This window comes from Anser brachyrhynchus (genome assembly GCF_964034855.1).
Source record: "Anser brachyrhynchus genome assembly, chromosome: 7".
In the NCBI taxonomy this organism is placed as follows: Eukaryota; Metazoa; Chordata; class Aves; order Anseriformes; family Anatidae; genus Anser; species Anser brachyrhynchus.
The window spans coordinates 14,186,762-14,208,162 of NC_137701.1; the positions used below are offsets into that span (position 1 = coordinate 14,186,762).

The window sequence follows — 21,401 nt, forward strand, 5'->3', positions numbered from 1 at the left end:
AATCTACGTTTTTATTTCCAGCTCCCCAAATACATTTGAGGTATTTTTAATTTTCTGTAAGATCTGCTTAATAAATGTGTTCCCCCACAGTAAGATATTTAGAACAAAACCGCACATAGACTTTCTTCTTTAAAGTTCTGCAGACTAATAGAGACACTGATTTTTAAGTTGTAGTATTTAGTATTTTTGCTTTGCTCAGATCCCCATATGGGCATTATGTGTATTTCTAATGAGTTGCCTTTTTAATGCAGTTAGGCTTAGAATGTAAGCACTCCATGAAGAACATTCATTAAAAACCTTTACATCTATAGAACAGAGGCTGGAAATGCAGTTTTCTGAACTGTAATTTAAATCCCAGATAACTTAATTCTAAACTGTGCAGGACAAAAGTACTGTTCTCAAGGAATTTATCCCTTCTGTGTAAGTGGAACCAAACCATAATGCCTTCCCTGCTGTGTTTCTGTTGTGGAGAAGCTGGGTAGCTCCTACATAGTATAAAACATGAACTAATTATAAAATCTCAATTGTTAGTTTTAGTAAGAATTGTATATAGCTAATACCTTTGTAAAACAGGGGCCCCATCAGATTGGGTTTGACATGCATGCTAGTAAGGACTAACTTAAAGCTCTTGAAGTCTTTTCAGTCATAGCATATTGATTTCAATTTAAAAAAATAAAAAATCCAAAAAGGCTAGATATGTTTGTTAAGCGCAATTTTTACTTCTCTTTATATGCATTGATGTGTATATATACTAATAATATCATGTTCTCAGGCAGTAAATCATTGAGTGTTTTATGGAAACACTTTATGCTGCTATTGTGATACCTTAAAAAGGTTTTGGTTATATCATTTGTGGTATAGGCAGCTCCCTGCCAGTGGGCTGGTTTATATGAAATGTAAGTAATAGCTAAACATGATATGGGACGGATACAGGTTCTCTTCTTGACCACAAACACTGTTATGCATGTTACTCCTTTCGTAAGTGGTCTGATTGGAATAAGTCATGTATCTGAATGAAATTTAAAGCTAAGCAATGTTTGTTTAAGCCTGTCTGTGTTCATGGGGGTATGCCACACTGAGGCAGTGTTATTTAACTGATAAGGTAGGTCAGATTTGCAGGTAAGAATTTGTGGGGCAGCATGGTCTGAAGTATTAATTAAAGTCCTTTGCTTTCAGCTGTGGATTTTCTTGGTTACTTTGGAGATTCTATTTCTTATTTATATTTATTACCAGCATACTGTGTTCCTTTGGTAACTAGCAAGGCTGCTCATATTGTCAATTACTGTTGTTGGTCGGGTCAGAAGCCAATCTTTTGCCCCTATATATCTACCAGGAGCGTTGTGAAGTGATAGCAGTTTGGGAAACGCTTTTAAAGTGCTCTGTGTTCCTTGCATGATGTGAAAAAAACATTTGCACTGTATTTGAATGCTTGCTACACTTGAGCGTACTACCTTCTGAAGAATCTGTTAAGCAGAAATAACTTTTTCAGAGTTCTTGTCTATTCCATAGCTAGTGTTTTACTATAACGACTTCTGTCGTTGCTCAAATAGAGTGAATTACTTTCTGTTCCCAGGAAGCAGAGCCATTGTGATGGAGTGCCAGTATGGACCAAGAAGGAAAGGGTTCCAGCCCAAAAAAGCCAGTGAGCCTGAAAGGATTTCTGTCCATCTGTACAAAGCCACTTGTCCGGCAAGGTAAGAATCGGCTACAAAGCTACTGACCATCATCCTAAGAAAATATAAATTTCATGAACGTTGACAGAGTGCTGTTTGCGGGGTAGCTTATATCATGCAGTGTGGCTCTTAGCTTTGTCTCCTTGATAACTAGAGGTTGATGCACATATCCAGGGAAGGAGGAAATGCTGTCCTATTAAACTGAATGAGGCTGACATTTGATAGGTTGCCTAGCTGCAAAGTAGCAGTACATCAGTCCATGAACTACAGGTGGGAATCACTCTATCTGAGTACTGGTGAGGACTTCTTCCTTATCCAACTGTCATCTTTTTTCTTTTTTTTTTAACTTGTCCTTGGGCATCCTTCTGGGTATTAGTGCCATGCTTGTTTGTTTTTTGCAGAGCTAAGGGTGTGCTTATCTTGACAGGTGCAGTTAGATGTGTATGTACTCAGCTTATGCTTCAGGCTGGGTGAATTCCGGCTTGTCCAGAAATGATGTTGTGCTTTTATGCTACTGAGGGGCAGAGGATTTTTGCTGAAATACAAAACCAGTCTGGCTGAGTGGTTTCCAGCCTGGACCATACATGTGACTCTCTGTATCCACCTGCATTCCTCTCTATTAATGATCTGTTAAAAATTCTTCATTTCTCGTAGAGGCTCCTCAACCCCCAGAACAACACTCTGCTTGAATTTTTTCTATAGTAATATCCAGTATGAAGTAGGTGGGGATTTTGCCTTCCCCCTGGAAGTGAAGTGTATTTGAAGGAATTTATTTTTTCTTTTTCTTTTCTTTTCTTTTTTTTTTAATCCTCCTCTTGGAAGGATCTATATTAAAAAGGTTCAAAAGTTTCCGGAGTACAGAGTTCCTACTGACCCTAAAATTGACAAGAAAATCATAAGAATGGAGCAGGAGAAAGCATTCAACATGCTCAAGAAGAACTTGATAGATGCTGGTGGTGTCCTCAGGTGAACTTTGCATTTATTTTTTTCATCTTGACCAATGAAGCAAATAGAGCAATAATTTGCTTGCTTGGATTTGGATTTTCTTAGTTACTTTATTAAGGCTCTTGCTTAATATCAATAGTATAAATTCCACAATGTCAGTAAGACTCATGGCTCTGGATTATTTCATTTGGTAAACGTGTTAAATGCTGAGATGTGGAACTTCAGCAGATGTTTCCCTGCAGGGAATAAGTAGAAATAATTGTATGTATTGGGATATTTAACCTGTTTTATTTTTCATTGAAGAGTGTCAGAGGACCCTGAGCTCTAAAGGGCAGTATCTTCCAGCTGAGGGGCTGTAAAGACTTATGTCACTCTAACTGGGTCATTTGTGATTGTCCAGCTGTTCCCCAAGAGATTCATTTTGCTGCCTTTGCTTGAGAATTGAGTATAGAAACTCTTTCCTTCTTGCCAGGTGGTATGTACAGTTACCCACTCAGCAAGCCCACCAATATCATGAAATGGAAACTTCCTACCTCCCTTCTTCACCCTCCCATTTTTCTGCATCTTCTCCTGAGGAGGAGGAGGAAGTTGCTAGAGATGAGAACTGTACTCTGCCTTCCCGACTTCATCCTCAAGTGGCAGACAAGATCAGAGAACTGGTGTCTCAGGGAATAGAGCAAGTCTATGCAGTGAGGAAACAACTGAGGTACAGAGATGTCTGGCATTGCTCTTAAGCTGTAGTGCTATACCTGCTTTTGCATTTGATTAATTTGGCTTGCAGCTAAATGGCAGTACTGATGTGTAAAAGAATGTATTTCCTATATGTTGTTAGAATCTGCTTTTTTCCAGATTTTGTCTTCTCATTTTATTATAGACAACCATTAAGAGCTAGTGTCCTCTCTAAAGTTAATTGAGTAAATGGGCGTTTTTAATTCTGAGCTCTAGAGTAGATGCCCAGAGGACTGGATCAGAAGTTATTTTAGCTTGCTCTTGTATTGTCAACACAACAAGGAGAGGGAGAAGGTAGCAGCAGTTGTAACAAGGGAATAGCACAATAGAGCTTAAATATACATATTTTAATTTTAATTTCAATGTCCTTTAACATGCGACAGAAAGTATGTGGAAAGAGAATTATTCAAGCCTGATGAAGTGCCAGAGAGGCATAACCTGTCCTTCTTCCCCACTGTGAACGACATCAAGAACCACATTCATGAAGTGCAGAAGTCCCTGAGAAATGGCGAGGTGGTATATAATTCAGAAAGCATTCCAGCGACGGTACGTTCACCCTAGTGTTTCTTTTTGGTTCTTGGGTTGAATACTGAAAGTCTCATTTAATTTTTACTTTTAGTTGCGTTTCATCTACAATTCTCTGACTTTTTATTTCTGGCAGCAATATTTTCAGTGGAATCTCTTGCTGAGCAAGACTAGATTAAATGTGAAAAAAACCTTTTCAGTGTTTATCTCATCAGCATTAGATTGCTATTAGTTGATTGACACATTAAAAATACTCTTGGATGATGATTGCATGAACTGGAAGCCATGTGGTATGGAAAAATCGACATGCAGCAGAAAATTTTATTCATGGCTTTGTTGTTATCTATGTGTTGGAGGAGTTACTCCTTTTCCATATCTGAAAAATTGGGATGAAGTATGTCTGAGGTGGAGTCTAAATTAGGGTTTGTACAGCATCGACTGCACTTTATAGCAAGTGAAATAAGCCTGAAGTAGATACTTCAGAATGTTGGGTAACTTGTGTTGTTCCTTTATTTTCTTCCACCTCTTGAGCAGTAAGAGATAGAATGATCCTAGTTTTTCCAATTGAGTTTGACTGCAAAGGAACTGCTGATTTCAAATCAGTTTTGCAGAACTGTAGTATTAAATGATGCTGCATTATCATTTTTCCCCTCCTCTCCCTAAACTGCATTTGTCCCAGATGAATGGGTGATATTTGTTAGCCAAATAGTTTGACTTCTTTATTTCAGTCTTCAAATTTTCACAAGATAACTTTAGCCTTCTTGGTGTAGTGTGTATTAAAAAAACAGTTTGCAGTGTTTTATTTTTGTAAACCAAAAACTGCCAAAATTTATAGTTAGTGAAAAACACACTGTTTTCTTGTGGGTCCTGAATTGACCCTATGTTCCTGTAGTAGACAAACTTGCAATCTTTCTGAGAACTGCAATCTTTTTCCTTTCAGTTGCAGTGGACCACAGACAGTGGGAATGTTCTCACAGAAACAGTGACTGTTACTTTTGCCTCACCAACTTCAGCTGGTAGGACTGTATTAATAACTTAGTTGTTTCCAAATGTGGTTTGTTTTGTTAACGATGTCACAGAAATTCGGTTTCCATCCAGAGAGGTTGCTGACATGTTCTCTCACTCAGCTGAATGTAAGGAGGATTATTTTGGTGTGTCTGTTTTGAGGCAGGGAAGGGCAAGCTTTTTTTGTTTGTACTATTTGACTGCACATACAGAAAAAAACGTTTAACCCTGCTGTAGCTGACAAAAGTATGAAAACTAAGTTTATTTTTTATTTCGCATCCTCAAGCAACTGAAAATTTTTAAGGGTTGATTATTTTGGAAGAGTGTTTTGCCTTGGATGACGGTGCTAATAACACCTGCGTAGGAAAAGAAAATGAATTTCCTACTGAAGAGATATTCATATCAATCAGGGCATACAGCTGTGGCCAACTGGGTACCTGAATTCCTTGATGGTCTGTGCTTGGCATGTGCTTAAATATTTTGCTAAAAGGACTTGAATGCATTTTGAGATTCCTTCTTCTCGGGAAGTTGTTGACTTGCTGATTTCCACCGCCAGGGTCAGGACCTGAACAACTAATGCTGTAATTTTATTGTCAAAATTGAGAACACTTTCCTTTTTCATAATGCTGTGAAAACACAATGTAGACTTCTATGGAAACTTGTTATATCCATGTTTGTGGTCTAAGGTCTGTTGTGTTTTTTTTTTTAAAGAAACTAATTACACCATGCTTTCTTTGTTGAAAGAGGCTTCATGCTACTTTTACTTCAACTTCAAAACATGTGCTAAAAGAAAGTAAACGTGTTTGTAACCAGACCTAAATGCTACCCACGTGGTTAGGATTCCACATAGGTTGAGGTGCTCTACTGGATCATGGTGGATATTAATAAATTTAAAATAACTTTATTCTCACATTTGTGTCCAGATTTCAAGGATATTTCGTTTTCAAGGATGCTTTGTCTAGTGAGTGTGGCTTGAAAGAACTTCCCTGCATGTTTGTGGATATTTTCTGCATCTCTTCTTTAATAGGTTTGATATGACCCTCATCAGAAAAATTAGCTTTAGCAGCAAGATATGATTGCAGCAAGGTAGAAGAGCCTAATTATTTGCACGCATTACGTTAAGATAGACTGCAGACTTCTTAATTTTACTGAAGTCGGTGGCAGTGCCAGCTTGTTTCCTCATTTAACTGGAACATAGTGTTCAGTACTTTTTATTCCAGTGGATAGAGAACTCCCAGGGATCAAAGGGGCACTGTCACAGTAGTCACGCTTAAAGATTTGTTCGAGTCAAGTTATCCTCCAATACGGTTCTTGCCTGAAGAAGCACTGTAGTTCTTGCCTGAAGAAGTCCAGATGTGTTTGGGCATCTTCCACTTTTGACCCCTGTCACTCCCTGATCTATTTCTTACCTTTGTTATAGCAGAAAAAGTAAAACCCCAGAATTCTGGCTCAGTATGACTTCTCTCTTGAGCAATTTCATGTACATTAGTTTATTTACAGTTAGTAAAAAAAGTAAAGTTGGGCTTCTGTTTTGTTTTTAAACTCTTATTGTAGTTGTTGCTGCATTGAATCCAATTAAACTGAAATGCATCCTATATACTTTGAGCACTTAGGGCAAGAATTTGTGTTGACAACTGTCAGAGGACAAGAAGAAAATTTTTAGGCTCAATGTGAATAATGTTTTTTTTTTTCTTTTTAGAAAAGAAGCAATTTGCAGTATAAACAGATTTACTGTGCTTAAACTTACACACCTATGTTAATATTTCCATTACTATGCTTTTATGGAGAGAAACAGAATAATGGTGACTTAACCGCTGTCATAGAGCTCAGCAGAGTTGACTTTTGGTATGAACTGTCTGAATGCTGGTAAGGGTTCAAGAAGATGAACTCTTGCTTTTCTTCATCTTTCACAGATAGTTTTCCAAGGCAAAATAGCTCATCAAATATGTAAACATCCATTCAGTGAGATGCTGGGTTTTAGAGGACGTTAGAGATCTTGGATGCATTTGGCTTTCTGCACGTGTGCCAATTCAGTGAATATAAGCAGATAATCTAATTTCAGCATATCTCATCTCCACTTAAATTTATGTGAGGATGTGTTTGTACACATTGGAGATACATTATTATAATTATATTACAAGTCTTAGTGAAAAAAGAAAGCTGACTGAAATCAGCTCTTGTTTAAGAATGTGAAGTGATAGCAAGGAAAAACAACACTGACTTCTCAAAGTACTGTTTGTATACATTTTTTTTCATTTCAACTTGTGCTGAATAGGGACAAATTTACATTTAAGAAATTGAACAACAACAGAACTAAGACCCAGCTGTTTCTTTCCTTTTCTGTGCAGAACTCCATGTCTTTGCCTAAAATATGCTAATTCTAGGCATATGAAGAATATCCTTCACCATATGATTCCACTTAGTCTCTTTACTCCCAGGTGTAAGAATCACTGTCACTATCAAAACTCTTAAGTCATTGTTCCCTTTTACATCTGTTATGAAGTATGCTGGCAAGTGAAAAAATCCAGTACATGTGTGTGTATTTTTTTTAAGCTTCTGGCATTCATACCGAATATCCATGCAGTATAAGGAGTGGGTAGAATAGAATATGATCTATTAGATTTATTCCTAGGCATATTGGTGTAGAATACAACCTCAGGAAAATACTCTCTCTTCCTACCTGTGAATATTCACATACACGTATGAGATCTCTCTATAGTATTAAAAAGAGCCTAAACCTTTGAAGTAGTTTTATTTGAGAAGATTTAGAGTGTACCTTATGGTCAGTTAGGATAAAAAGTTAGTTTGCAGCTCAGTATATGTGATGAAAAGTGTATCTCTATTTGCTCAGATTGATGGAAGCTTAGTATAATATTTTTTTTTCTAGAAAGCTTTTTGATATTGTTGACTATTCTCAAATTTTTAAAAAAATTCAATAGGCTAATCCGTATGCAAAGGGCAAGTAGGTCTTTTACAGCTATAGCAGTGAAACTGCAAAACAGGAAGCTGAACAGTGTCTACTCGCATCTATGTACATCTTATCCAAAATATTCTCGGTATCTCAGGAAATGGAATAATCCCATGGGATTTTTTATTTTTTTATTTTTTTCAGAAACTGATACAAGTGAATCTTGATTTCCACAAGTCCTGAGGAAATTAAGTCAATCATTCTTTCTTTAAATAAGAATTTTCAGAATATGTTGGAATGTGTGGGCTGGACAACCCCCAAATGAATAGCCTCTCTTTAAAATCATATTTGATGTGATATTGCTTAGAAGCTTTTCTAATTCTTCAAACACACTTTGGAAGGGAATGAGAAGACTTGCAGGATTTCCTGGGTAGATTTTTATTTTGTAAGACAATCCTTTCTTTTGATGCCTTTTTGTTATTGAGCCCTTGCTGAAGGTGTACGTGTGGTCAAATTATTTGATTGCTGTTTTGATAGAAATGTTTCAGCTTTTATGTTAAAACTAGAAATTCAACACACAGGGTAGGGAATAATTACGTTGCTCTACAGAACTGCTTCTTTTTCACTCTCAACAGACACATGCCATCTTCCTATAATAGTATCTTTTTTCTTGTAATAAGACTTTTTTTTTTTCTTTTTCCAAGCTCTTCTGCAAAAAAGAACAGCATATATGTGTATATGCATATCTATGTGTCTGTATTGTCTGTATTGAGGTTAAAGGGGCTTGGCTTGTTCCATTTACAGGGGAGGCTTTTAAACAAGAGGAGGGAGTCTGTTACAACTGTCTGTTTATTGTCTCTGGCACTGTAGGGAGCTCACCAGCGGAGTCGGTCGTCACCAAAGGAGAATCCAACCAGAGCGGGGAGTCCTTGCTACCAGAAACAGCTCAGCTGTTGTCTTCACTATCTTCACTTCAGCCCAAGATATTTGCACAACTTCAGGTACAGTCAAGTTGTTTACAGAATGTCAGATGTTCTGTGTTGGGAGTGCTGAAGGCAAGCTGAAAATACCAAATTTCCTCAACTGTTGATCCCAAACGCTGGCTGTGAGGGAATATGGACTTTGCAATAGCTGTCAACTCCTATTTTGGCTTCTCTAATATGTCACATCTGGCTGTAGTGCAGGGCATCTCACTGCCACTTTGAAGTTATGAAGTCAAGAGGCAAAACCAAGAAGATGAGAGTAGTGAGCTTCTGCCTCAAATCAAACGCCTATTCATTTTCCAGATGTTCCAGTCATTTCATGATGAAAATGCTGCAAAAATGAGGGAGGATAAGTCAGACTCATTTCTTCTAAATCCTCCTCCAGCCTCAAGAAAATCTGTTAAAATCCTAAAACTGCTCTCAGCTCAGATATGTGAACTTCCAGGTTGAAAGGCTGAGGTGTAGGTTAAGAATGCCATGCCAAACAAACTGCTTCTAAAGCTCTTGTCTCTTGAAATCTGGCTCTCTTAACCTTCTTCCCAAAGATCTTTGAAAAGCTACCTTCATACCTTCTGAACCCCAATGTGTGATCTCTTCCATAGAAATAGAGCCTGCAGTAAATTGCTGTTCTACTTGCTGTTTCCTTCTCATGCTGAAGAGAGCCTTGGCTTCATCCAAGTCTCCTTTAAAGCAGTATGCTTAGCTTCTAGTGCTCACCCATCATGGGGATGGACAGTATTGGGGAATGATTTGGAACTGAATCTCAGTCCAAAATTAGAGCTTTATGGTCATAAGTAGTCTTAGAGATGCTGCTGGACACCATTGTCTGATTTTTTTTTTCTAATACAAGTTTAGTCTACAGATGCTGAGGTTGACTGTTCAAAAGAGATGACATATAGTCAGAAGCTATCCGGTTCCAGCACTGCAAAATGTTTGTCATCAAATGTAAACTACTCCTGCTGTGTACTGGTTTATTTGTACTTCTGCCTTCTCTTTCACAGGGATTGCAGCTGCAGTCAACTTTTACCTCCACAAATGAATCAACAGCCCTGATAGCTGTAAATAACCATTCCCCTCACAGCTCTGCAAGTCTCTTGGATTCCACAGGGAGTGCAATAACGAACCATTCTCTAGTGCTTGGTCAGGGGCACAGTCTGCAAGCAGGTGCTGGCCTAGCACAGCATAGTGCTGCTGACTCTGCTTATGGGACTCCACCTGGCTCTAATCAGAGTCTGGTCACCATGGGCCAGCTGGTAGCAGTTGAAGGGGTAGATGATTCCAGAAGCCTAGAAGGAGGAGTCCAGCAAATTCTTTTGGGAGGTGTACAGACTATTCCAGTACGGATTGTGGACAGCCATCCTGCACTTAGTAAGTTTCATTCTTCCCAATAACACACAAATATAGAAAATACCGTAAGTTTTTGTTCCCTGTGTCTTAGAGCAAAGTAGAGAAATGTGTTGATAATGTGGAGCTCTAGCATAGGCTTGTTTCAGTTGACTTTAATTATTTTTTACTGTAAAAATATGTGACTGTAAAAATACATGTAGGCTTTGCTGTAAAAAATGACTTAATTGAACTACTTATCACTTCCTTTGAAAAAATACCATCTTATTTCATGAGCACTAATTTTGCCCCCCCCAAAAGACCCTAGCATTTAGCTAAAATGATCGTCTTCAAACATAACATTTTATTAGGAAAAATAAGAATAGAAAATAACCAATATTGAATCTGGTTAGGACTTTTTGGAAAGAAATGTGTTTTTTGGTGACTTCTTTCTTTGCACCATCCCAGCAGATGACAGTGGGTTTTTTTTTGGTAAATTTTAACTAGGATCATGTAGTCATCAATATACTTTGTGATCAGTTGGAGTTGTATAATTGCTTGAAATTTCAAACTTGTCTGAAAATACTTCTCTAAAAATGTATGTTAAACACCTTAAATAACTTTCAGTCAAAATAGAAGGCTCCTTAGACCACTTTTGTCAGGTACAGATACAGTCTTTGAATTCTCAGCTATGGGACCTGGTTAAGAATGAAATGTTACATTCAAAAAGAAAGATTTCTACTCCATGTGAAGAAAACCTCTTAGATATGGAGCGTATATATCATTGCAACATATTGTTTAGACTTTCCAGAGTGTCTGAGATGTTAGCTGTGCAATACTTCACTTTTTTATTTTTATATTACTTTATCTTGTCATCCGTGACTTCTCAGAAGATGGCTCCTGAGCAGTTTTGCAGAAAAATATAGGTAAACATATGCTAGATCTGCCTACACCTTCGTAATGCCATAGCTATAATTATCCCCATAAGTCCTGATGACTTTTACAGGTCAGCGAAACTTAATTTGTTCTAAATTATGTGAAATAAAGAAAATTGAGATAAAAGAATACATGAACAAGTAAAAAGGAAATAGTAGGGTATGTGAGGAAACCTGCAGAAATTTGGATTTGTTGAAGTAACATTAGGACGTTTTGCTGTGACATTGTTGTCAGAGCTAAATTTAAGAATTTTCTCTTGGTTATATTCAAATGTCTGTGTAGCTTGTCTCCTTCGCATAACAGGATGCCTCTGCTCTTCTGAAAAAAACTCTATTTTCCTTCTTGCTAAAAGAATTTCAGAAAAGTTATAAAATGTACCTTCTTCATTCAGTTGTTTAACCCATTTGTTCAATCAAGATATTGACTTGTCTGAAATAATCATTTAAGTGATGAATGTTTTGAGGTGACTTTTTTAAAGAAATATTAGTTTCTACAAAAAGAAGTGTAGCCAAATATAAAATTTAAATTATACAAATGCAGGAACTAAACTCACTCTTCTTTGGGATTTCTGCTCAAGGTCTCAATCTCACCACCTTGGATTTTGGAATAGTGAGAGTATTGGTAGCATTCCTAAGTTATGTGGAAGACTTGCCTATAAAATGTACAGATACTTTCATCCAGTTCCTACTTTCCAGAGCCTAGTTCTTTATCTGGAGAGCAGGAGGATAAAAAACATTCTAGACTGAAGAGGAAGTAGTGTTACAGAGATTACTTGGATGAAACACTTGCTTACCGGTTCAGTCAGTTTATATTTCAAGATACTTTTTCTACTGTGTGTACGTGCACATGTGTGCTTGGTTAAAGTTATTTTGTATGTTCTGGACTTTTTCTTAACCAAGTGTTAACTTAAGAGTAAGCTGTTTCCTGATGAAAATGTATATGCAGTCACTAACCAGTGGCCAGCCATGCCTGAAGTTTAGGTCATTCTTTAAATCAACATGCTTTAGCATTAAATTTTTAAGCAATAGCACCTCTATTCCAGCCCCCTCAAAAAACAAACAAACAAACAAAAAATCATAAGATGTAGGTTTATTTTTTCATGGGGAAGAGAAAGGACATTTGGGAGGAAAGTAAACAGCATCATCATTTGGGGGACTGAAATCTTTTAAATATTTGTACTCACAGGAGCACTTGCTGTAGTAAGTTCATGTAAGTTTGCAATGTCTAACAGCACAGTACAGGCTATAACCGACTGTCAAACTAACTAGCAGGTAACTTCACAAATGACTTACCTATGAGCTTGAGTTCCTGAACTATTTTTCTCTTAAATGTATGCAGTTATTTGGGCCGAAGTGTTATCGGTGGAGTTTGAACTTTAATGTTTGGTTTTGTTTTGTTTTAAGCTGAAGAAAATACAGAGGGTGTTATCTGTGTAAGCCACGTTAAAGAAGAGCCAAGAGAAAAAGCATTATCCATGGAGCCAGATAAAATCAGAGACTGCCAGAGATCCTCCTCTATTTAAATCTGTGAAGGCTGTAAAGGATTTTTCAAAGCAGAGGATTCTAAGTGTCTTGGAAGGAAAGGCAGGTACTCTAAGTAATGCCATTCTTTTAAAATGGTATTGTGACATTCAGACTGGGCATATTATACACTAGTTCTGACAGACAGCTGTTTTGATATACAATTGATGTGACACTCTGCCAATTCCAGGTCATCCAGTTACCATGTGGAACACTAGCTCTCTTTTATTTCATATTTTGAGTAGTTTGGACGCTATCCACATGGCCCATTTTGGTCAGCATTTCTGAAGGTCTTCCATAATTAGTTTTAGAATATGGATTAAAATGCTGGGTTTGCTTTTCTCCTTGAGACCCTCGACTATTACAGCACTATAGAGACCATAAAATCTGCCAGCTTCCAGACCACAGAATCCAACAGCAAAGTGTATCAATGCATCAATAGTTTTGTGACAAAATGAAGGTCGAAGATGGTACATTTCAAAGTGATGAAGGACAGAGATATTTAAGAAAAGCGACTTTGACCCGATCATAATGTTAATGATGTGAAGATCCAAGGAGAGGAGAAAGGTGAGGTTGCCAGGTGAACTTAGCTGTATGATGAAGAAAAGTCTAAATTGTAACAGTGAATATTTTCAACTTTGATATCTTTAAACTTATGTTCTAGCTGTATAATGAGATTTGTCAGCACTTGCAGCAGTACTGTAACAACAGTTGGTCATAACATATAAAAGCAGGAGTCTTGTAGAAAATGATTGATGCTGCAGTTTCAGCTTCTCTACCTTTTGCTTTATTCATTTAAGCTATCAGCTCACATAAATATGACTTAACCTGCTGCCATTCATGATATAAGACTTGCAGATACTTTACTAAAAGAGAGGCCCAAGAAAACAAAGCAAGTAATAATGTAAATCTAAGCAATAGATGTTATCACTATAACATTCAGAAAACAATCTTGTCTTTTTCAGTAGTAGCAGTTCTAGGACTGAAGTGGTCTGTATTACTTAAAAAATTACCAGGAATCTTTAAAAAGTTGGTCAAGAAACAGCTTTTAGCAACACTTAAGTCAAAGCCATAATAAGTGACAAGGACTGAATTTTGTAATCTGTCATAGAAATGCTTTTTCAAAAAAATAATAATAATTGGAATCCATTTAAAGCAATAAAAGAAATGAAACTGATGCCAACATAGGTATCAAGTCAAACAATGATACTGTTTTTTTCAGCTGTTGAATTTTTAGAGCAGCGTCCGTAGTACAGTAACACCAGTGGTTCCTACTAAGTACTTGAGAACTTGGTAATAAAATTTGATATTTTTCTGCATGATGTACAAGAATGCAACTGGAGGATTTTCTCTTTTCCACTCTAAAAATGAAAAAAAGAGGAAAAAGATGGGTTGACTTATGTATAGAGAAAGTGTTAGGGATATTATATGAGCTTAATCCTTAACATTTTTAAATGGCTATATTTATTAGTATGCATGCAAGACATTCACAAATCTTATTTAAATAGTGACTATTTAATATTAATTTTTATTTTCCTTTTGCATATTTAAAGTGAAAACTTTCAAAAGTCACATTGAAATTGGGTTCCTAATACACTGGGTTCCTAATACATTGAAACTGGGTTCCTAATACCTTTGTAAGCAGCATCTGTTAGGTAGGTGCTTAATCTTACCTTAAAATATATTAGCTTCTGTGAGGTTAACCGTTACTGTTAATGCTATTCATTATTCATATTACTGTTAATGCTGTTCATTTCAAGACTAATGTGTACTGGTTAGCTTAAATCAGAACTTTCCAACAGATCATGCTCTTATTTAATAAGAGCCAGTATATGCAAGTGCGTAGAGAATCTTCTGTTCTTAGGAGTCTCTCACACTTGTTTCTACACTGACTTGTTTTGTGGTGTGACTTACTTGTTTCTGGGTAGGTAAATCCCGCAAGGCTCACTCTTTTGTATTTTTGTTGTTGTTAATTGTAAAACTATGTCCAGAATGGATGTTCTCTGCTGCAGTCATAGTTCTGGTGTACATGGACAGCGGTCATTTTTTTATTTTCAAATTTAGTAATTATATACCAGTATGGATACCTCCTTCTACACTGCTATATTCAGTGATTCCATCACCTTCTGTTTTTCATAAACTAAGGCATTCCAATTTATCATCTTTCTCAATATTACCTTTTTTTTTTTTTTGAAGAATTGTTCCTCATTTTTTCAGAATGCTTATTCTTGAAATAATCTGGCAGCTAATGATGACCAGCAATAGATTGTTTCAGTTCTAGTTTTCTTTAAAGAAGACAATAGATTTGTGGCTGGTGTAAAAACTTAAGGAAAGAGAATTTACATTTCCATCAGTTCATCATTCATCATCAATTCATCATCAGCTCATTAACAGATCTGTTATTTAACAGTCACTGTTCTTCCCACCATTAGCTACAGTCTAATCTTGTGCTGAACAATATTTCTGAAGGTACTTCTGGTTTTTGTTTACTGCTCACAAGTGGAGGAAATCTTTTAGTCTATTTTGAGTTACAGACAATTAAATTCATGTTAGAAGCTAGCCTAATTTGCCTGGTACTCTGAAAACAAGAGAATGAAAAGTTGGGAGAAATTTGAAGATGATGAAAAGACTTAACTGTTCTTAAAAGCTGGGGATGAGAGTTGTAGTTCTGTTCATAGAAAAATTTTATTTGAAATGCTTCTTCAGACAATACTGACTTTTTTTTTCCAGCTTCCTTCCTTTTCACTGCATTCCAGTTCTTTATCATCTAAATACGTATTCCAGTTTATTACTGTGTTGTCTTTTAAGTTAGTATTATGTTTCCTCTTTGAAGACTATGTTTACATTTGCTTTGTGCGTGTTTCTAATTGGGAGCATTGACTGATCACCCATGTCCAGCATCTGTATTCAGATTAACATCTTAGTTCACTAATTTCCACTTAAAGTTTACAGAAAAACTCTCACATATTTGGGAAGAAAAATTACTTATAAACAATACCACTTTCAATGCACTTAAATTTGTTTGACTTGAATGCTTAAGGTTGATATTTTTTCTGAGAAAACTACGTAGCTTGGTTCAAAGTAGTTAATTATGACATTGTGTTGGATTTGCAGATGTTTTTCTGATGTTTTCTTTGTCTTCTTGTTGTTACGTTCAAACATTCATTTTGCAAACCTAGAAATCCTGAGCTTCCACAGCACTGTAAATGAACAAATTATTCTCCAGTCTATTCTTATTGTTGGTTATCCATATGGGTGATTGGTTGGCTTGACAAGAAAGGCTGTGTTTATGTATGTGCATGCAAAAAAAATTTTTTTGCAAAAACATAGAGAAGACAGTAAGGCACACATCTGTAGCTCTTATTCAAGGCTAGCAGTCTCTTGGATGAAAACCAGTGGTGTCAATGAGTCCTTTTTGCACTGCTCAAAAACCCAAACTTGGTCATGCGGTATGAAGATTGTTGCAGCTTGTGCAGAATTTAGAGATGTAAATGTTTGTATATGTATGTTTCTATTATATATTTATATAGTAATTTAATGTACAGTATTCCTATTCAAATGTAAACTACTTTCTATTTTAAAGAAATGATCTATGTTGTGGTTATGGGGACTTGTGGGGAGAAATACAAGAGCTACTTGAAAGCAGTGGTTGCTGGGGCAGAAGGAGAACAAGTAGGACGAGTCCAGGGAGTCTAGGTGGAAGAAGGTCCTGAAAGTGTGAAAGATGAGTGCTCTGTGGGGAGGGTTGGAGAAGGCTGTGCTGGGGGAGGTCCTAGGCCCTGTAAAGGGGTTGCAAGACCATCACAAAGGCTCAGCTCAGTTCTAGTATGAGACAGTAGAGGATAGGGTGAGATCATGGTGGAAATTTACATGTATGGAAGAAGAGGAAAGCCTGTCCTGCCCTCAAAACCAACAGAGCCACTCAAGTTTTGGAGAGTGCCAAAGGCAACTCAATGTCTTCCACTAGTCCGAGACACCCATCTTTATCTTCTAATGGCATGAAGAAGCTCCTCTTTGAGCTGCAACCCAGGAGTGTAGCCTCTCTTTCTTTACATGTTACCAAGGAAAACACCTCTTCTTCTCAACCGAATTAACTTGCTGCTCCAGTCATTCTTCTGACTTCAGCTCTGTCTACCTCAAGCACACTCAGTCTCCAGCCAAGTCTCTTCCATCGAACTTACTAGAGCTTCCATGCAAGTCCTTTGCCCTCAGGCCCTCTGATACTTAGTGTTTCACTGTTATATTGTTGAAAGCAGTGAGTTCGCTGCACAAGTAAATACTGCTAAGATTTGCTTCTGTCAGTTTTTCTTTGTCTCCCCTGGATCATAAGTCCATAAGTTCCTTTAATTAATGTTTTTCTTTGCTTTGTTTGTGACTTGTCCATACTTGGATGACCATCAGGGAGCCACATTTCACAGAACAATTGTTACTTGAGAAAACAAGGGGATAAGGATAATACCTGCCTGCTGTTAGGGCTTTATATTGCTAAACTGACCTCTTTCTTTTCATGCCACTTGAGTTCCTGATTCTGTTTGTGGATAGTAGCTGGCTGTTAAATTGGCTGTATGTTGGCAAATTTACAATTTATTCCCTTAAGCTTATTCAAACAGGTATGTTCTAATATTAGATACAAAGAATGTGTTCTGTTAGGGACAGAAAAGTGTGGTGTAGCTGAGGATGAGGGTTTGAAAAGCCACCACTCATCAGAGATCCATGAAGAGAAGATCCTCCTTGATCTGTCTTTCCCTTCCGAATAAAGCTTTCTTGGGATTAAACTTTAGAGCCTATCCCATCTGCAATGATGTGATAAGTACACCTCATTAACGGATGAAAAACATTGTGTAAAACAGGCTGTGTTGGTTTTTTAGGTCAGAAGCTATCCAGCAGGTCTATCCAGCAAGCAACAACTAAGGTATGAAATGGGGGGAGAAAGAGGGAAAGGCAGAAATCCCTTAATGTGACAGGAAGTGTGGGTGTGTTTGTTTTCTTTTCCAGAGTAAGATATTACATCTTACTATCTCCTTCCATTTCTAACCAATGTGATAAATGATATGTTTATTTTCTGAAGTGGTTTGATGTGATTTCTGAGAAGTCTTCAAAGGAATGATCGTAAACGCTTGGAAGATTTCTGAGGACAAATACTGAGTATCCTTGTCCAAAGGGATCTTGCAAAGGACAAACATCATGAAGAAAGTGTGTAAGGTCTTATGGGAGGACGTGCAGGAATGAAATGAAGAGTAAAGGTTGACAACACAATTTCTATAAAGCTTTTATTCTTCGAAAGCAAAAAAGATTTTTGACATAGAATAAAAGTCAATCTCTTCAAGAAGTATTAAAATTGCTATCTCACTTTGCTCTACTTGACGACATACTTAGTGCCTGGACAGATCTCAATGTTATGAGTATCTACCAAAATGTTAATGAATAGTCATCCATGCATTGCTGTCTTTGCATGGTATATTGAAACTGTAGGCCAGCAGTGCCTCCTGATCTTTGTACTGTGAGTGTTCATTTTCTTAAAGTAAATGTTTTGTAAGGTAAATGTTTTGTAAAGTAAATGTTTTGCAAGTGGTGAGTTTTGGTCTAAAGGCCTCTCAGATGTATGCTTTTTACAGAGTAAGTGGTAACTTAGTGTGTAATGTCCTAGTTCTGTGAAAATTTCTTACGAAGGAATGTTAGTATATCATTCTAACCCTTCTAACATTAAAAAAAAAAAAAGCCTTTTACAATTTATTTTTTTGCTCTCTTTGTCCAGAACCAGAAACACTCCAAACTGTCCTTTGACACCTACATCTTCAGACCCTCAGAGGTCTGTCAATTCTGTTCATCTGTAGGTGGTCTTCCAACACTGTGTTTGCAAATCACTATGTACCACCTCTCCCATAACATGAAGGCAATTTCTTTTCATTTGCATTATCTGACCTGGTCACTTAACAGCAGGGTAATGACAACATCTGCAAACCGTAGTTTATGAACAGCTGAGTCATGTCAAGTCTAGAGATACGTAAATTGTGAAACAAATTTTGTGTGTGGAATTTATGTTGGATTAGTGAAACCAATGGCGTCAAAAATGGTCAGGTCTCAAGAACTGAGGAATCTTTCCTCTGTGGCTTTGGTCGTTCTAATCTGTGCTCTAACTAAGCTACTGATTCATTCTGAGGCTGTGCACATTTGTCCAGCAGTATTTCTTGAGCAGAAGAAAAAAAAACCCTTTTTTTAAAGCTCCCAAGAAGTGTTGGCTGCATTTGTGCTCTTACTGGTGGCAGAGTTCCTCATTTTTTTCTCCCCAAGGATGGCTTGTGGAATTCTGCTTTCCACCATGAAGATGGAAGCCTTCCCATAAGAAAACTTGATGGACTGTGTCCGTGGTCTGAGTGAACTGGCAGCACTTAGAACAGACACCCTCAAGCATGATGTATTTAAGCTGTGTTAGGAATGGGAGCTGGGAGAAGGAATAATCAACTTAAAAATGTAATGGTAAAAGCAGGCATTCTTGCTCCTCACAGCTAACCCCACCCCCCCCTTTTTTTTTTAAAACAACTTGATAAAAATCACCAGTTAGCAGCGGGAGGAAAAGAAATCTCGATTGCCTTAACCACCCCCCACCCCAAAAAACAAAAACCAACCAAACAAGCAAAAAACATGTAGTTTAACAAAGGTTTTGTGAGTTAGGCACAAATGTGGCCTAGAGTGTCCAGTGTTTACTTCCTAAAGAAACTTGTTAAGAATTCAGTTGTACTTAAATGTGGCACTGCTCTTTCAGGGATAAATGTAACAATTTATCAGATATTTCTTTTAAAGATGAAATGAAATGGAAAGGAGAATTGAGAATTAATTATGTATGTTTTGTAAAGATGATACTCTTCAGTTTTCTGAAGTGTGCAGGTGCTCCCTCCTTGGCTTCTGCTTTTAGCTCTTATTTCACTGGGTGTTGGATGTTTTCTTAGGATCGCTTACCTCTGAGAGTACTCCAGCTAAAACCAGCAAGAGATCAGAATGGAGAACAGAAGAGGAAGTGAAGTTTGTGTGAAGCTGCTTCCAGGAGATTAGAAAGCTATCAAAGTTGCAGCTCAAGACTGCAGTTTCTTCTGGCTGAAGTGGTTCACTTTGAATGGTAAATGTGGATTGGTATTTGTTGTTTTTTTTCAGTATTCAATTTTTTTTAGAGCTGATCTTGGTGCTATTTATGCTCTGAGCTCACATATAATAAAAGCTAGAATGGTAACCATGTTTATTTGCTTTTATCTTCAGTGTGCTAGTTATCTTCTGAATGCAAACTGGTATAACAACAGTTCTTGGTTGTTGGCAAAGCTGCTACCACACCTGAGGTTTTGTACCTGGAGGGAGGTGGAGGTGAGAAACTTCTTAATCTCCTACTGAGAAGAGATCTGTGGAATGAGGGCATTACCAGTTTTACAACTGGTGGGGTACATGGTGGTGGGGGAGGTATTGTTTTAATTTGTATTTATTTCTCACTATCCAAATATATTTTAATTGGCAATAAATTAAATTAATTTTCCCCTGTTAAGGCTGTTTTGCTTGTGACTGTACTGGTAAGTGATCTTCCCATCTTGATCTGAACTCATGGGTTTTCTCTGCTGATTTTCTCCCATCCTGTTGAGAAGGTAGAGTGGGACAGTGGCTAGGTGGGCCAGTCAGCCCACAACACCTTCTCAGTCATCTGAGTTGTGAACCTCTCACAGTATTTCCTAGCCTAGAAGGCAGTGGACTGTGGTGGTACAGGAGGAGGCAGTACTTTGAAATGTATGAAGGGATGTCTAAACTGTTTCAGATGGACTGGACTAATCAAAGTGTTTCTTCCTGGCAATTTGGGCAATTCTTACTTGGTTTACAGGGCTTCATGGGTAATACCATAAGTCCTTGGCTAAAAACTAAAAACTTCTATTTGAACTCAAGTCACAGTGGCAAGTACTTCAGATCTCTTTGATCGCTGCAAACAAATACTGCCTTGAATCTGTTAAGCAGGGTGCAAAATAGACCAAATTTCTCTTTTTAAAGAGTCATCCTGTGCATATAAAGGAGTATACCCTGTTTAAATTGGGACTTGTACCTCTGAATGTGTTCTGGTTGGGCCTTTCAAGTTCTCATTCACTTTTTCACTGTAGTAAATCTCAGCTGCAAGGTCAATGAACCTGTATAATCCATTACATTTCTTGTAGAGAAGAACATCTACCATATTTCTGTTTTACAGGTTCAAGCGTGGAGGAATTGTTCTGAGGAAAGGATGCTGCAGCAGTACTTTCTACTTCATTTACTTTGGTAATGTTGCTCTTGCAAGTGATGAGGGTGGTAGAAGCATCTTCACAGCATTATATCTAGCTGTGCTTCTGAAGGGGATAAAGTTAGAGGTGAGTAGAATTTTTAGTGAAAGTACTGTGAGTCCATGCATGGGAGAAGAAATAAGCAGAGTTTGGGAATGAGATTTATGTTCTTGTGCTTTTCAGAGAGCATTTTCCTGTTGCAGTGAGAAGGGAACTTCCTTAGAAAGTAAGTTTTTGTTTTGTTTGTGGGTTCTTTGACCACCTACCAAAAATATCTGGTGCTTTCGTCTAAGGGTATCTAGATAGGGTACTAGGCGAGGTGGCTCACTCCCTGTTTTCTAGTAGAGACACTGTTTGGAATACAAAATTGATAGAATAAACTTCCTAGCATTAACTAAATTTATTTTTTTCTTCCTCTTTCTCCATATCACACCATGAAAAGAAGATCCTCTGTTAAAATGAACATGGCAAATCATTAGAGCTGTTTGTATGGAGGACACAAAACTATTTGTGGTGGACCAAGAAGACTTCTTAGCTAATAAATTAGAGGAAGAGCTTCAAAAAGGATTGCA

The 21,401-nt window shown here is 37.3% G+C and overlaps 1 protein-coding gene across 28 annotated transcripts in view; it reads left to right on the forward strand.

Annotated features, from left to right (window-relative positions):
- Nucleotides 1-21,401, forward strand: part of CARF (calcium responsive transcription factor) — a 36,377-nt gene extending 14,976 nt beyond the window's left edge. For 9 of the 28 annotated variants that reach the window (XM_080600406.1, XM_080600403.1, XM_080600408.1 and 6 more), the window contains 12 exons: nucleotides 1,574-1,694; nucleotides 2,496-2,639; nucleotides 3,091-3,324; nucleotides 3,731-3,893; nucleotides 4,813-4,888; nucleotides 8,656-8,786; nucleotides 9,770-10,136; nucleotides 12,431-19,661; nucleotides 19,799-19,900; nucleotides 20,760-20,916; nucleotides 21,013-21,055; nucleotides 21,272-21,401. In XM_080600406.1, the coding sequence (XP_080456532.1) occupies nucleotides 1,574-1,694; nucleotides 2,496-2,639; nucleotides 3,091-3,324; nucleotides 3,731-3,893; nucleotides 4,813-4,888; nucleotides 8,656-8,786; nucleotides 9,770-10,136; nucleotides 12,431-12,549 (1,355 nt within the window). In that variant the 3' untranslated portion in view covers nucleotides 12,550-19,661; nucleotides 19,799-19,900; nucleotides 20,760-20,916; nucleotides 21,013-21,055; nucleotides 21,272-21,401. The remainder of the gene's footprint in view (nucleotides 1-1,573; nucleotides 1,695-2,495; nucleotides 2,640-3,090; nucleotides 3,325-3,730; nucleotides 3,894-4,812; nucleotides 4,889-8,655; nucleotides 8,787-9,769; nucleotides 10,137-12,430; nucleotides 19,662-19,798; nucleotides 19,901-20,759; nucleotides 20,917-21,012; nucleotides 21,056-21,271) is intronic. The other 19 variants (XM_080600411.1, XM_080600390.1, XM_080600393.1 and 16 more) reach the window with 19 other exon arrangements.